The following is a 14,992-nucleotide window of genomic DNA, read 5'->3' as shown; positions in this document are numbered from 1 at the left end:
TGAGGGAAGCCTGGCCTGGGGGTCGGCTCGCCATGGGAGTTGTGGGCACCTGTACCTGCTGAATGGTAGAAGTGACTCCCCCCTCCCATCTGCTGCCCTTCCCGTAGGACTGAATCAGTGGCCGAGAAGATGCTGACCAACTGGTTCACCTTCCTTTTGTATAAGTTCCTCAAGGTAGGTGGCTCCATGTAGGGCCAGCTGAGCCTCAGGGGTCCAGTGAATGGAGGGCAGGGGCTGAGTGGGGTGGAATGTCCAAGGAGGTACAAGGTCAGAGCCCGGGTGTGAGTGTCCCAGCCCAGCAACCCAGACCCCTTGCTTCTGTTTCCTGTTCCGACCCTTGCCACCAGTAAGGTAGGCATTCACACTCTGGAGTTAGTGCCTGGACTGGAGTTTGGCTATAAGCTCGGGTCTCCACTTGACGTCTGGAGCTAGCTACGAGGCTCCGGACGGGGATTGCACCTGACACTGACCCTCAAGAGCTCTGTGTACAGTCCATGGTAGGGTGGGAGTCCACACTGGGCTTCTGGCTCCCCAGAGCCCAGCAGGTGCCAGGGTGGGCTGGTTGGTTGAACTGGTTGCCTGCACGTAGGAGACTGGATAACCACACAGTCCCTTGCCGCTTTCTGGCTTCCCTTAACCTCCTGGCCAATGGGATACATGCCACAAGTGTGACCGTGGGTCTCCCAGGTAGCATAACCTATGCACATCAGGCCTGGCCAGTGCTCTGTGGATACAGTGGGCAGAGGTGGGGCTGCTGCTGTCTCGACCTCTGCACGGTCCTCCCCTAGTAGGCTGCTGCTGAGCTCTGGCTGGCTGGCCCAGAAGTGGTGGCCCCTGAGTCTGCTCAGAGCAGATCCCTCCCTGGTGGCATGCCTTTGCTTGATGAGAGGAGAGCCAGTAGATAGGAGATAGCAGGAAGAGACAGCAGTGGTCGTGAGGAGCGCGTCAGGAGGGCTGGAGGAGCAGAGATAGAGGAAAGGGACCTGGAGGCACAGGGACAGCTGGGGAGAAGGGAGTCTGCACAGCAGCCCCCATGATAGCTAATGGGCATATCTCCTACGAAACTGCTGCCCCGTGGACAGTTATTTACATGCTCATTAAAGCAGGCTCTGTGAACCAGAAGGAGCAAGGCAGAGCAAAGGCTCAGGCATTCCAGCAGCTGTGCCCATGCTGGGTCTTGACACGTGCTGACCCCGTTTGATCCTCATTCTCCACACCCAGGAGCGGGTGCAGTTCACCACTCTGGGTCTCAGATCCTGAGCCAGCTCTGGAGTGTCTACTGCTACAGTGTGGGGAGGCCGGCTGCCTCTGGAAGCCGGTGGAGCTGGCCCTGCAGCTGCCACTGTGGGGCAGAGGGAGCCGAGCCTGTCAGACGTCTGGGACAGCCTCGTGGAGGGACATTGGCGTCTCAGGGCACTCAGGGATGTGAGAAGGATGGGGGTGGAGGGCAAGACAGCTGAAGGGTAGCAAGAAGAGGGAAGCCGAGCTTAAGGGAAACGGCTGCCCCCTGCCCCAGGTCCACTCTTAGGCCCTGGCCAGGGAGCTTGGGGTCTCCTCTCAGCTCTGCTTTTTGTGGGGCCTTTTTGCTGTGCAGTGGAAACTGAAACTCCACATACGCAAGGCCAGGCTGGCCACAGGGGGCCATGCTGGAGCCTTGCTGCCCCAGGAGTAGGCTCAGGCTGACCTAGGCCTGTTCCATCCCTGCCTGTGGCCACTGAGCCACACATAGGCCTCTTCACAGGCTTTTGCCCTAAAGTGCTGAGAGAGGATACACTTGAGTGCCTCTCTTCCCTGAGCTGGCCGCCAGACCCTCCTCCTGCCCCAGAGTTCTGCCATCTCTGGAGTTTAAGGCTTGAGCCACATACTACAAAGCTTTCCAGGGCAGTTGCTTTCAGTCACGAGACAAGTTCCTCCACCCTTTCATGGCTCAACAGCTGGTCTCTTTTTAACGTGCCACAGACTTAAAAACGGTTTTATTGGATTCAAATATACCTACCTTTTAAACTTTTTAAATTACACGTGTATTTCCTTATTATGTGGGTGTATACTGCGACGCATGGGGAGGTCAGAGGACAGCTTGCAGGGGTTGGTTCTCTCCTTCGGCCGTGTGGGTCTCAGGGATTGGACCCCCGCGGTTGTCAGGGTTGGTAGCAGGCTCCCTTACTCTCTGAGTCATCCCAACAACCCTCTTCTTATTATGTGAGACAAGGCCTCCCTAAATAGCCCAGGCTGGCCTCGAACTCACGCCCCTTGTGCCTCAGCCTCCTGAGTGTCTCGCGTACAGGTACCTGGAGTTAGTACATCTGTAAAGTGTAGCCCCTGCCGCCACCATCTGCACCGTTTGCCTTGTGAAACTGAAATCCGTCTTCAGGATCCGCTTCTTGTCCCTCTCCCCACCCTCCACGCTGCCACCTTTATCATTTCTGCTCTGAATTTCACTGCCGTGGGGAAGTCATCCGCCACACCCTTGCGTGGCTGGCTAATTCCACCGTGTGGCTGCAGACCTGAGTGTTGACAGGCGTGTGTGGTCTCCATGACCCCGCACAGCCACTGCTTTTTTTCCTTCGGGCCATTGCTTGGTCAGCTGCAGTCCACAGTGTGCAGTGGGGAACTGTTACACAAGTGCAGATGTGCTGTCGTAAGCCACTCAGGAGCGTGGCCCGTGCCTGCCTGGAAGTGGAACTTCCGCCTCGGGCTGCACAGCCGCACCGCACACACAGTTCAGTTTGTACTGGGGACCGTGGAAGAGGAAGCAGAAGGCATGGGGTTTGGTCGAAGGCTTCGTGAGTTTGCACGTGGGCAGGGTCTGAGCCCACCCCCTGCCCCACAGATACCCGTGACTAGAATGCGTGAGTGAGGTGGGTGCTCTTCCTACCTGCCACTGCACTGTCAACAGCACCTGTGAGGTAAAGGGGCAGGGCCCCAGCTCTGGTGGTCACAGCCATCAGTATTCAGTGCATGCCATCCCAGGCAGGTTCTGAACTGAAGCAAATGTCTGCAGGTAGAGGAACAGGTTTTGTTAGATTTTGTCCTGAGGTCTGGCTGAGGTGTCACTCTGGTCTGCGGTCTGGCTTAAGTGAACCCCCTGCCTCAGCCTCCCAAGCTACGTACGGGCAGCCACGCCCATCCTGAGTGCTTTGCACCACAAGTCCTGGTGCTCCTGCACCTTGCTCCGCAGGCTTCCTTCTCTGTCACACCATGTGCTTTGCGTCGTGCCTCACTCCCTCCAGTCCCCTGTCCAGCTAGAGTCAGGCCCACATTGTCGGGTAAGCTGGCACACAGTGTGACCACTGCCTTGTCAGTTCCACTGTCTTCTGTCACATCAGCACAGTCAGCTTCCAGAGTGCCCGGAGCTGACCAGGCATACTCATTTGCAACATCAGATGTGCTGACTCTAAGAATCTTTCCTGGCCTGGGTGCCACTGACTCCATCGCCATAGATGAGTACTTGTGGATGGACATGCTTCGGCTGGCATTTATTTAACAAGCTCAATCTCTCGCTTGACCAGCCACTCTCCTCTTTGAAGCAACATTTGTGTGTTTTCTAGGGTTATTTTCTTTAGTGTATGTAGGTTTGTCGTTGTGTTGTGTTGTTGGTGTTGTTTTAAATGCCAGCATTCCATCATTTGCAGCTCTGTGGTAGAGATGACGTGTGGCGTGAGGTAGGGATCTGCCTTGACTTCCCTTGCAGATGGGAAAGCTGCTGCTCTGCCTCATTTACTGAGCTGTCTTCTTCCTCTGTTGCCTCTCTGTATGAAAGGGCCATTCTCTGCCCCTCCACAGGGTTGAGAGGAATCAGAGGCCCTACCTTCTCCTTGTCACGGGACTGGGAAATGAGGCCCAGAGAGAGGAAGGCCTTGGGCTTAGGACAGCTTCTTTCTGGGCCCGCCTCCTTCCTGGGTCTCATCTCTGATTGCTCTTTCACAGTCTTGGCAGGCCTGGTGAAAGTGATGGTCTGGGCTGGCAGGGGGACTTCTGGGTCTGAGGAGCTGCCTGGCTGAGTCGGAGCTTTCTCTAGGAAGCCCTGGCTTTTCCCGGGCAAATGCATTAGGGTTGGGTGGGTCTGCGTTCAAACTTTGGGCACCTTGCCTGCCTCCTCTGCTCCTTTTTCTGTGCTTAGGAACCTCAGGGCAGACATCTAATCTGGGGAGACGTTATGAGGTAGTGTTTGCCGAAAGAGGCAGCTTTGATGGCTCCGAGTCCCAACCTGCTCCCCCTCCCTCCTCCTCCCTGGCTGACTTAATGAAGCCAAGTTTGCAAATGAAACATAATTTCAAAGACAGGAGTGTTGTCGGAAGGTCTCCGATGATCTATGCTCCTGGCCGTTCCTTAGCAGCTGTCTCTTTAATTACCTCAGATGCTAACAAGGGTCTAGAGCATCTGGGTCCAGGAGCAGAGTCGCTGTGGGCTTGCCAAGGACCCACCTGGGCCAGCCCCATGCCTGGGCATTCTCAACCACTGGCCACTGTGAAGAGTGACGCCAGGGGTCAGGGGCGGGCTTTCAGAGCCATGGGACCAGCCTGAGCTCCAGCCAGCTGCTTCCTTCACCTCGCTGAGTGATGCGAGCCTTTCCTGTGATCACTTTTCCTTCATTCAGCTCGCAGCAGTGACTGCCTCCCCCACACTGTGCTGTGGCTCAGTCCAGGACCGGGGAGGACCTAAGGGGGATAAAGGGACAGGGCAAAGGCCCCACACCTGCAGTGAGGGGTGACAGGTAGCACAGGGCCCCCACCCCACCCCACCCCACCCCCGTCAGCCCCCATTTCTTCTTGGCACCAGATTGTGGGTTCCTTTGCCCCTTGGTGGTGAGGAGCCTCAGAAGTCAGCATGTTTATGCTGATGCTCATGGTGAAAGCATGGTCTTAGTGATGCTGGGCTTGTGGCTAGGTGGGTCCCTAGACACCCATCAGATCATGATCACACCTGGTGTGCGGTGAGCTCAGGCAGGGCCCACCAAGGAGACTGCAGGCCCGAATCCACCTGCCTTCTTCTCCCTTCCAAGATTATGTTGTCCATGTGTACCTGCCCTTAACTTGTACCACTGTACTTATCAAGGATTTCTGTATCTACGGTCACAAGGACTCTGGGGTGGTTGCTCACTAGATTCCCTTGCCCAATGCTGGCTCCAGAGACAGGCTTGCCTCCTAAGAGGAGACGAAGCTGTTGGAAGCAACTAGATAGCCCGTAAAGGGCTGACTAGGTCCTGACCTAACCTCACGCCCTTGCGTCTACACAGGAGTGTGCTGGGGAGCCGCTCTTCATGCTCTACTGTGCCATCAAGCAGCAGATGGAGAAGGGCCCCATTGACGCCATCACAGGGGAGGCCCGCTACTCTCTGAGTGAGGACAAGCTCATTCGGCAGCAGATTGACTACAAGACCCTGGTGAGCCCCCAGTCCTGGGTCCTCCCCTTCCAGTGACACTGAATTGGGTGAGCAGGACCACCAGAAGCAAGGGGCGGGGCTAATGCTGCCGTACCACCCTCCTCACACACAGACCCTGAACTGTGTGAACCCCGAGAATGAGAATGCGCCTGAGGTTCCCGTGAAGGGGCTGAACTGCGACACCGTGACACAGGTCAAGGAGAAGCTACTGGATGCTGTGTACAAGGGTGTGCCTTACTCACAACGGCCCAAGGCTGGGGACATGGACCTGGGTGAGTGGCGGGCAAGTGTTCCTGTATGTTCTGGTCAGAGGCCAGTCCCCTAGTGCCAGCTGTCCTGATGGTAGGGGATGCCTGCCATCCAACAGAAAGGCTGCAAGGGAGGTGACAGTGTAAGCTGGGGTCTGCAGGCCAGGGTAAAGTGATGCAGGAAAAGATGCAGGCCATGAATGTGATATTGAAGTCAGAGCTGAGGGGACAGGCCTTTGCATTGGGGGAAGGTGAAAGAGGTGGGACGCAGTGCTGGGATCCTGTGGCAGATGGAGCTGGAAAGGCTGGGCCTGGGACCTATAAAACAGGACCTACCTCTTAGGCTCATCCAGATGAAGGGCTAGCCTGTGACTGTCCCACCTCTAAGCCAGTGAATGGAGCTGAGGGCCTCAGCTCTACCCCAGGCTCTTCCCCAAGTACAGAGCAAGCCCCTCCCTGCCTTCGCGTCTCCCCCACTCCTTTGATAGAGTGAGGCGCTTGGGTAGAAGGGAAGGAACGAGGGAAGGCCCGCCTCCAATACCCTCCTTCCTGTAGAGTGGCGCCAGGGCCGCATGGCACGCATCATCCTTCAGGACGAGGACGTTACCACCAAAATTGACAACGACTGGAAGAGGCTGAACACTCTGGCTCACTATCAGGTGACCCCACCATCCAGGAACCAGGCCCCCCAACTATGGTCACTATGTGGGCTTTCCTTCCCCTAAACTGGAACATGTCCAGCCAGGTGTGGACTGTGCCGTGCCCAAGGGATTATCTGCCCTGAACCGTCCTGATGGAGACTCAGAGTGGTGGCATGACTGACTCCCTCCAGGGCCAGGGGTGTCTTTAGGTGCCCCATGTTGGGCAGGACATCTTGGCATCCTGGGAACTCATATCCTTGACATCTGCGCACAGGTGACAGATGGCTCATCGGTGGCACTAGTACCCAAGCAGACATCTGCCTACAACATCTCCAACTCCTCCACCTTCACTAAGTCCCTCAGCAGATACGGTGAGGGGCCAGCAGGGTTGCAACCGGGTAGTGGGTGGGCAGTGGACCTGGACTGATACCCTTCTTCCTATGCTCTGCCGTGGTGTGTTGAGTGACAGGACTAAAGGGACATGGCTGTAGCCTGTCACTGCAATTCACAGCCTTCCCTTCAATTTGGAAGCGGTGTCTCTCCCCATAACCTGTAACCAAGCAACCTCATGCGCTCATGTGGCCACAGTGGTCATTCCCAGCATACCCAGAAGGAGCCTTAGTGCCCCAGATTCTGAGGGGAAACTGGCTGGGTGGGGCAGGATCTGGCCACGGGTCAGGGAAATGGCCCTGCCAGCTGACAGGCTATTCCTGCAGAGAGCATGCTGCGTACAGCCAGTAGCCCCGACAGCCTACGCTCACGAACACCCATGATCACGCCAGACCTGGAAAGTGGCACAAAGCTGTGGCACCTGGTAAAGAACCACGACCACCTGGACCAACGCGAGGGCGACCGTGGCAGCAAGATGGTCTCCGAGATCTACCTGACAAGGCTGCTGGCCACCAAGGTAGGTGTATGGGGGTAGGCCCAAAACACAAGGCCAAATGGAGAGCTGCAGACCTGTTGAGGTCACCTAAGAGGTTGGTGCCCTGGACGGCTCTGAAGCTCAGCACCTCATCCCGCAGGGCACACTGCAGAAGTTCGTGGATGACCTGTTTGAGACCATCTTCAGCACAGCACACCGTGGCTCTGCCCTGCCTCTGGCCATCAAGTACATGTTTGACTTCTTGGACGAGCAGGCCGACAAGCACCAGATCCACGACTCTGATGTGCGCCACACCTGGAAGAGCAATTGGTGCGGCTGCTGGGGGGCAGGCACCACCAGGGTGGGACTGCCAGGGCAAGGCAGAGTGTGGGCAGGCACCACCAGGGTGGGACTGCCAGGGCAAGGCAGAGTGGGCCAGGCCCTACGGTGCCAGGATCTCCCTGGGCCTTCCCAGTTTCCAGCCCTGGATCCTGTCACACTGCTACTCTGGCCTATCGAGTAGTATAGAGCTCCTTGGGTGAGGGACTGCCGTGTAAAAAACGGCTTAGTAGGCCAGAGCCAATTGATAGCATGGAGGAAGCGATATTCATCTTACAAGCGTGTGCTCAGTGATGTATAGTGCTGGCGTCTGGGCAGAGATGGCTCTAAAAGGCCACTCTGAGGTCACATGGCAGTAAGTATGGAGCTCTGTTCTGCAGCTGAAAGTTGAGTACCGCCAGTGAGAGTTGAGGCCACCCCAGACCCCAGTGGGTTCATTTCAGTGCTCCCCATGACTACTGATGTGCTCAGCTCTGACCTTCCTTTTCCCAGCATAGACTACCTTTACTTGTGAACCAGCCGTAGCTGCCTGCAGTCTAGCCGTGAGCTTCTCCTATGTGCAGCCCTGACCCGGCAGCAGGCTCCGCCCCTGTGTGTGGTCTTCCCACCCCCTTAGTAACCCACAAGTTTAGAGGAAGGCCACTTGGACTGAAGACTGGTCAGTTGGCTTTCCTCCCTGCCAAGGGTGGACCCTGTGTCACCAGCTCCTTCCTTCCCCTCCAGGACCCCACTCTGCGTTCCCCCCAGGGCATACCCCTCGTCGTGCCCACCCTCGTTAGCTCCTTAGGCCCTGGACTTGTGCTCTGACCTCCAAGTCCAGTGGGTCATCAGCTTCCCTAGTCTCCCGTCCCTCGGCCTGGTGTGCTGGATGGCCCTGGCCTCAGCACAGAGCCTGTGCCCCTTCTTTCTCTCCGCTCGCCCCTTCTCTCCACTCACCCCTTCTTTCTCTCCGCCCGCCCCTTCTTTCTCTCCGCTCGCCCCTTCTTTCTCTCCGCTCGCCCCTTCTCTCCGCTCGCCCCTTCCTTCTCTCCGCTCGCCCCTTCTCTCTCTTCGTCGCCCCTTCTTTCTCTCCGCTCGCCCCTTCCTTCTCTCCGCTCGCCCCTTCTTTCTCTCCGCTCGCCCCTTCTCTCCACTCACCCCTTCTCTCCGCTCTCCCCTTCTCTCCGCTCGCCCCTTCTTTCTCTCCGCTCGCCCCTTCTTTCTCTCCGCTCGCCCCTTCTCTCTCCACCCTCACCATCCTCTTGGCATTTATCTGTTGCCTCCCTCCAGGACTGTGGGAGCCAAAGCCCCAGACCCATCTGTGGTGCCTGTTGAGCCTCAGCAAGAGGGGGACTGCTGTAGGTCAGCACCCGCCAGCATCACTCTGCTGTGTGGAATCTTCTAGATTTACTCTAGAGCAGCTGTCTCAGCCATGTAGAGTGACCAGTCTTGGCACACGCCTGTGGTCACCAACAACCTCAGTCTTCAGTTTCATTTAGTTTCTGTTTGAACAGCGTGTGTGATAATTGCCTGGCCAAGGCTGTCTGAGGCATTGGAGGGCAGAGAGGGTGGTGTTAAGGCGTACGTCCTCGGACTGGGGCTGAGCACAGAAGCAGCGATAAAAGCCAGTGTGCAGACGTCAGGAATGGCCCTGTACATAAGCTGGACATGTGGGATAATGCTCTGGGAGGTACCAGGTTGTGGGCAGCATGTCCTGCCTGGCCAGTAGGGTGCGGGGTCTGCCCCACTTGAGCATGTGGACATCCACTCATTCTCTGGAGGAGAGCGTCCAGCCTGTGGGATGGTTGGCCACACTCCTAGCTGCTGTACAGAATGAAAGTGGGGTACAGAAGAGGCCCTTCTAAGCAGTCTTGGGCCTGTTCGTCCACAGCCTGCCCCTGCGCTTCTGGGTGAATGTGATCAAGAACCCACAGTTTGTGTTTGACATCCACAAGAACAGCATCACGGATGCCTGCCTCTCGGTGGTGGCGCAGACCTTCATGGACTCCTGCTCTACGTCAGAGCACAAGCTGGGCAAAGACTCACCCTCCAACAAGTTGCTCTACGCTAAGGACATCCCCAACTACAAGAGCTGGGTCGAAAGGTGGGTGGCCGGCAGGAGGCACAGGTTGGTGGGTGGACAGGCCCTGTGACCCCACTCGTGCTGACCATGCCGCGTACTGTCAGGTACTATGCTGACATTGCCAAGATGCCTGCCATCAGTGACCAAGACATGAGCGCCTACCTAGCAGAGCAGTCCCGGCTGCATCTCAGCCAGTTCAACAGCATGAGTGCTCTGCATGAGATCTACTCCTACATCGCCAAGTACAAGGATGAGGTGTGCCCCCCCACCCCCCACCCCGGATCCCCCTGCCCCACCCCACCCCACCCCACCTGCATCTCAGAGCTGGCCCAATACTTGCTTTTGCACCTGACCACCTAGCTGTTTCTGGGACGATAAGGAAAGCAGAGATTCTGGGCATACAGAATGGTTTCTGGGGCAGGGGGCATAGCTGTGGGCCTATAACAGAGTTTAATGGGTTAGATGCTCTCTCTGGGGCTAGGCACAAGCTGTCAGCGTCTTCTGACTTGGAGCGGAACTGCCAGGAAGCTCCTTGTCCTTCGCCAAGGAACAGGTCCCTGGCTCATCTCTGGGGTGACTTGTCTCTACTCTGGGCTAGAGCATATGGGTGCAAATAGCCAGGGGCTGGGCATGTATGGGCAGTGCCAAGGCACTGAGGCAAAGTGGCCTGTCTGGCTAAGATCCCTAGAGTCCACATGGCTGAGCTAGGGCCTACTGGGGACAGACAGGAGATGTACACAGGCCAGGGTTACCTGGGCGTAGAGGCTTTGAACTTGGCTATGTCCCTGAGACAGATGGATTGTTATAGGTCTAGAAGAGGTTGTGTCTGCTGGCTGGGCTGAGCCAATGAGGCGGATAGCCTGGCAGCCTGTCTAGAGGTGGGAAGCCACAGACAGGTCTAAGGCCATGGACCTGTGGACTCAGAAGGGCTCTGGGCACCACACCAGCCATGGAAGGGCTCACAGGCTGTAGTGATTGAGGGCATAGGATGGGACTCTGAGCCTGGGCTCCCACACAGACTGAGGTACGGGGAGCCAGATGACTGTAGGTAGAGGTGTGATCCTCAAGACAACCTAAGAGCATAAGAAAGGCAGCAACAGGAGAGGTCAGTGACCATGTCACACAGATGGGAGGGGGTCAAGTGCTGCTATGGACCGCACACACAAGCCCCAGAAGGGTGGGCTGGGAGAGGTCAGGGCCTGGGGCCAGGGCCTGGTGGTAAGGGGATGAGGGTAGAAGTCATGATCTCGGGGGCTCACCCTGGAGGGCTGGAGGGCTCTGGATCAGAACTGTTTTCACAGCTAGGAACTGGTAGAGTCACGTTTTGACTGCTCCCCAAATCCCCCCCTAGGCCTGGCAGTGTCACTTGCAGTGCCCATTCAGGCTTCCCTGCGAGCCTTCAGCCCATGTCTGTGGGTAGCCAGCTCTAACCCCGACTCTTTCCCACCCTGGGCCCCCTGCACCCCTTGCAGATTCTGGTAGCGCTGGAAAAAGATGAGCAGGCGCGAAGGCAGCGGCTTCGGAGCAAGCTGGAGCAGGTGGTGGACACAATGGCCCTGAGCAGCTGAGCCCTGGAAGTGACCACCCAGCGGGAGGCAGAGCAGGAGGGCAGCAAGGGGGACCCAGGAGAAGCCCTTGGCTCACCTGTACCGAGTGCCAGGTGTGGGGGCTGCAGCTGGGTCCTGGCCCTCGCCTTCCTCTCCCTGCCGTGCAGGGCCGATTTTTATCGCTGTGGATGTGAGGGTTCCTGCTGAGCCACCTCTGCACCTAGGGCCTGCTGCCCTGGGGCAAGGATTGCAAAGCATGGCTGGTCCTGCCCGGGGATACTTGCTGCTTGGCAAGAGCTGCTGGTGGCCTTCCTGGGAAAGAGGTGGCCTCTGAGGGGCCGAGATAGAAGGCCAGGCCCTCCAGAGGGAGGGCACCAGGACAAGGAGCTGGACCAGTTTGCAGTTCCTGGCTTCTCCAGCTGCTACCAGCAGGCAGAGTCTGAGGGAGAGGTGAGATACCCAGGGCTGGGCAAAATGAGCCCCAGCCTGGGACCGTCCTACCAGCCTCTACTCCAGCACCCCGTGCTTGCCACCACCCTCAGATTCACCGCGTGCTCTGCGCGGCCAAGGCTGGAGTGCCACATCCTTCTGCTGGGGAGAGGCCCTACCCCCCTCCTATGGAGGGGCTGCAGACCCCACTCCCGAGTGACATGCGGACAGCGGCTAGGCGAACCCCTCTCTGTCCTCAGGGCTGTGCCTCTGGGAGCCTCCGGGCTTGGGGCTCCAGTCAGAGTGCATGTTCCCATTATTTATTCCCCACCTCCTGCTCCTGGCTCAGCCCACCATCCCAGCACCCTCTGTCCTCCCTGCCCGACACTCCCCCATGGCTTCCAGTCTGGCATCTCAGCAGTGTCCTGGGCCCCCAACAGAGGGACATCTGGGTACTGCTTTTTAAGGGAACAAGAAATCCTGCTGCATTCTGCCCTGGGGGCTAGGGGCAGGGCACCTGCTGGCCGTGGACAGTGACCCAAGGGACCGGAGGTCAGCTGTGTCCACCTTTGCCCACAACGAGCAACAGAACACATTTTTAATGGACCCTGTACATATATATATATATGTATGTGTATATATATATATGTGGCCCGGCCCCAGTGGGGTGCTGTACAGTTACTTGAGGGGGAGACACAGGAAGGCAATTCAGGAGGAACCCAGGCGGAAGAGAGCAAAGCCACGGGTCCTGGAGCTGCCGTCTGATGTGGCCTCTGCTCCCACAGACGGAAGAAGCCGCTGCCCAAGCCACCGGGTGCCCCAACTTCGGGTACAGAGGCTGTGGACCTGCATGACTGTGCTAGCGTTTAGTCTGAGTTGATCTTTTCGAACTGCAAGTGTTGAATACTAGAGGTGGTTAGACCCCTTTTTTATGTTTTTTAAATTAATTAGTCATTGGGAAAGCAAGCGAGCGGCCTATCCCCTTTCCAAGTTCACTTTTTCGATGGTACTAAAGATTATAATGGATTTTAAGGGACAGCTAACTGTGGCCAGACCCAGCCTCAGTGCTGGGGAAAGCGTACCCCACGTCCATGGGCTACTAGCCTTGTGGTCCCTCACATTCCAAGCTGGGGAGCCAGATGGGACAGGGCGGAGGTCAGACTGGAGCTGCGCCTTTCGGTTGCTCTGGGGCAGGTGCAAGGACTCAGGGAGTTCCTCCTCCGTGGTTGTCAAGGGGCCTGGGCACCCGAGGCCCTGAGCTCCGGTCAGGTGTCTGTGTGGCTAACTCTTTGAGCTGATCCTGGGCTCAGCCAAGTCTAGCCAGCCTGGATATAGCCGTTTCTCAGCCCCTGTTGCCTGGGGTTTTACCCATGGATATACCCCCTCTCTTCCTTCCGATGCCTCCGGGCTGTGCCTGGGTGGGAGCCTCAGTTTCCCCTAAAGTCTTCCCTGGATGTGGGCTTCAGATAGAAGCCCCCAGTTCTTCCAGCTCTGCCTGGACCACGCACAGCTTCTAGGCTTAATGCCTTCACTATCCAGCCCCACCGCCCTGCCCAAGGCCCCCGGCTCCCTTAGAATGGGTCAACCTCACTCTACCCTACCAGGCCACCTCACCCATGTGGGTGTCACAGGTGGGTGGCGAGGTAGCCTGGAGCAGCCTCCCTAGGGCATCTGTTCGCAAGCACTTTAGCGTATCTGTTTACATGCGAGCTGTCCTAGCTGGCCTCACCAGGCATCTTCTCGGCACAGCCATCAGGGCCAGGCCCCACCTCCCTGCCCCTCCTGGCCTGGGCTCTGACATCTGCTTGTCCTTGGTGTTCAAGAGCCAACCCATCTCCGGCACCCTGCAAAGGGCTCCACTCCAGCTTAGGTACAGCTTGGGTTGGGGCCCCCTGTGCACTGAGTGGTGGCTAGCTGCTCAAGGCCACCCTCTACAGTCCTAGGCCCAAGGAGGTGGCCAAGCACTATTCCAGCCAGCCTGGCCCTAACACTCTTGGTACTGCCGGCCTGACATAGGCTCTGTCCCCCAAAGCCCTAACCTCCTGCCTGGTTTTCCCCTTTGAACCCAGACTCAGGAGTACCTGGGCTGTTAAAAGTTGAGCCTGGGTGCCTGGCCTCCACATGCCTTGGGCTGGCCCTGTGCTCTCCAGCTGCCCCACCCTCTTATGGTCGGACAGCTAAACAGGGCAGCAGGGATAAGGGCCTTGATGTGTCCCCAAGAGGCACAGCATTGAGTCCCAGGCACAGGCCAATAACCTCTGTTGGTACAGAGGGGCCCGAACCGCCACCCCCTTCTCCAGTTCCCCCAGTTTGGATCTGGTGGCTCACATCGGTGCTACACAAGCTAGAGTAGATATATTTAGAGAGAGAAAGATATTTTTAAGGTGAAGCCCATGATTAGCTGTCCTTTAATGCCGCAGAACACTCCCTTTACACCCCCCCCCCCAAAAAAAAAAACGGTCATTTGGATGGTCTGAGTAGACCAGGCCTCGGCCATTGCTTCTCTGGAAGCGGCAGAGCCGATATGCTCTGCCATCAGATGTGTAAATATACGGCTATTTCCTATTTTACGGTTCTTCAGATTTAGTACTTGTAAATAAACACACATTAAGGAGAGATTAAACATTTTTGCTAAAGCTCGTGGCTCTGGGTCTTATTCTAGTGGGGTAAGGATCCAAGAGGTAGCCATAGAAATAGGGAGCTTATCACATCCTCAGGGCAGTACCTCGTAGATGGCAGCAGGCACCCTGAACCTCTGTCCTCCAGACTAGGGGCTTGGTGTGAACATGCAGGGTCAATGCACCCAAAAACCTAATAGACCCATGTGTCACATCAGCTTCATCTATGGCTGAAAATGCGAACAGCATACCCTCTCATCTGAGCTCAGGCAAGGTCAAAGAGGGAACCTCATGGTAGCCTGTGTGACAGGACCATGCACAATCCTCATTGGGAACATAACCATCTATAAGGCTGGACCCCTGAGGCCCTGTTCACCTAAAAGCAGGTTCCATCCCCAGGGTTCAGGGCAACCCAGAAGTGCATGCATGGCCTTGCACTAAGGGGCCTAGGGTGAGACAGCCCATGAGCACACTCATTCGGTTTCATGGGGTGAAGGGTTTTTGCAGTCTCTGCTGTTGCATGGCTTGGCTCAGGGGCCCAGGCCTGCCCCTCTTACCTGGACAGAGTGTTGTGTGGAGTTGGGTGCAGTAGCACTGAAGGAGGCAGCTCCCCATGCCTGTGCTTTGCTCCACCTCCGTGGGAGCATCCTAATGCCTAGGACCCGTGTCTGATGTTGTGCTGTGTTGTTCACCCCTGCACAAGGCCAGGGAGCAGAGGTTCCAGGCCACACTGGTTCCCCTGTGCTCTGAAGCACCCTGCCTGCCTCTGTCTTATTCTGGTCCTTTCTGGACTCTGATGGCATTCCATAAATCACAATCAGTGCTTCTCCATTCTCAGCTGGTCTGTCCTGACAGCCGGC

At 57.0% G+C, this 14,992-nt stretch overlaps 1 protein-coding gene across 1 annotated transcript in view; it reads left to right on the top strand.

Moving 5' to 3' along the window:
• Plxna1 (plexin A1) overlaps window positions 1–14,150 on the top strand; it is a 46,717-nt gene extending 32,567 nt beyond the window's left edge. The window contains exons 23-32 of the mRNA XM_076567316.1: window positions 108–174; window positions 5,237–5,383; window positions 5,496–5,655; window positions 6,187–6,290; window positions 6,547–6,643; window positions 6,989–7,179; window positions 7,298–7,467; window positions 9,347–9,559; window positions 9,643–9,793; window positions 11,011–14,150. Of these exons, the coding sequence (XP_076423431.1) occupies window positions 108–174; window positions 5,237–5,383; window positions 5,496–5,655; window positions 6,187–6,290; window positions 6,547–6,643; window positions 6,989–7,179; window positions 7,298–7,467; window positions 9,347–9,559; window positions 9,643–9,793; window positions 11,011–11,106 (1,396 nt within the window). The 3' untranslated portion in view covers window positions 11,107–14,150. The remainder of the gene's footprint in view (window positions 1–107; window positions 175–5,236; window positions 5,384–5,495; window positions 5,656–6,186; window positions 6,291–6,546; window positions 6,644–6,988; window positions 7,180–7,297; window positions 7,468–9,346; window positions 9,560–9,642; window positions 9,794–11,010) is intronic.
• Window positions 14,151–14,992: the final 842 nt, after the last annotated feature.

This window comes from Peromyscus maniculatus, chromosome 3 (genome assembly GCF_049852395.1).
Source record: "Peromyscus maniculatus bairdii isolate BWxNUB_F1_BW_parent chromosome 3, HU_Pman_BW_mat_3.1, whole genome shotgun sequence".
Taxonomy (NCBI): domain Eukaryota; kingdom Metazoa; phylum Chordata; class Mammalia; order Rodentia; family Cricetidae; genus Peromyscus; species Peromyscus maniculatus.
This window is presented reverse-complemented; position numbering and strand designations above follow the sequence as displayed.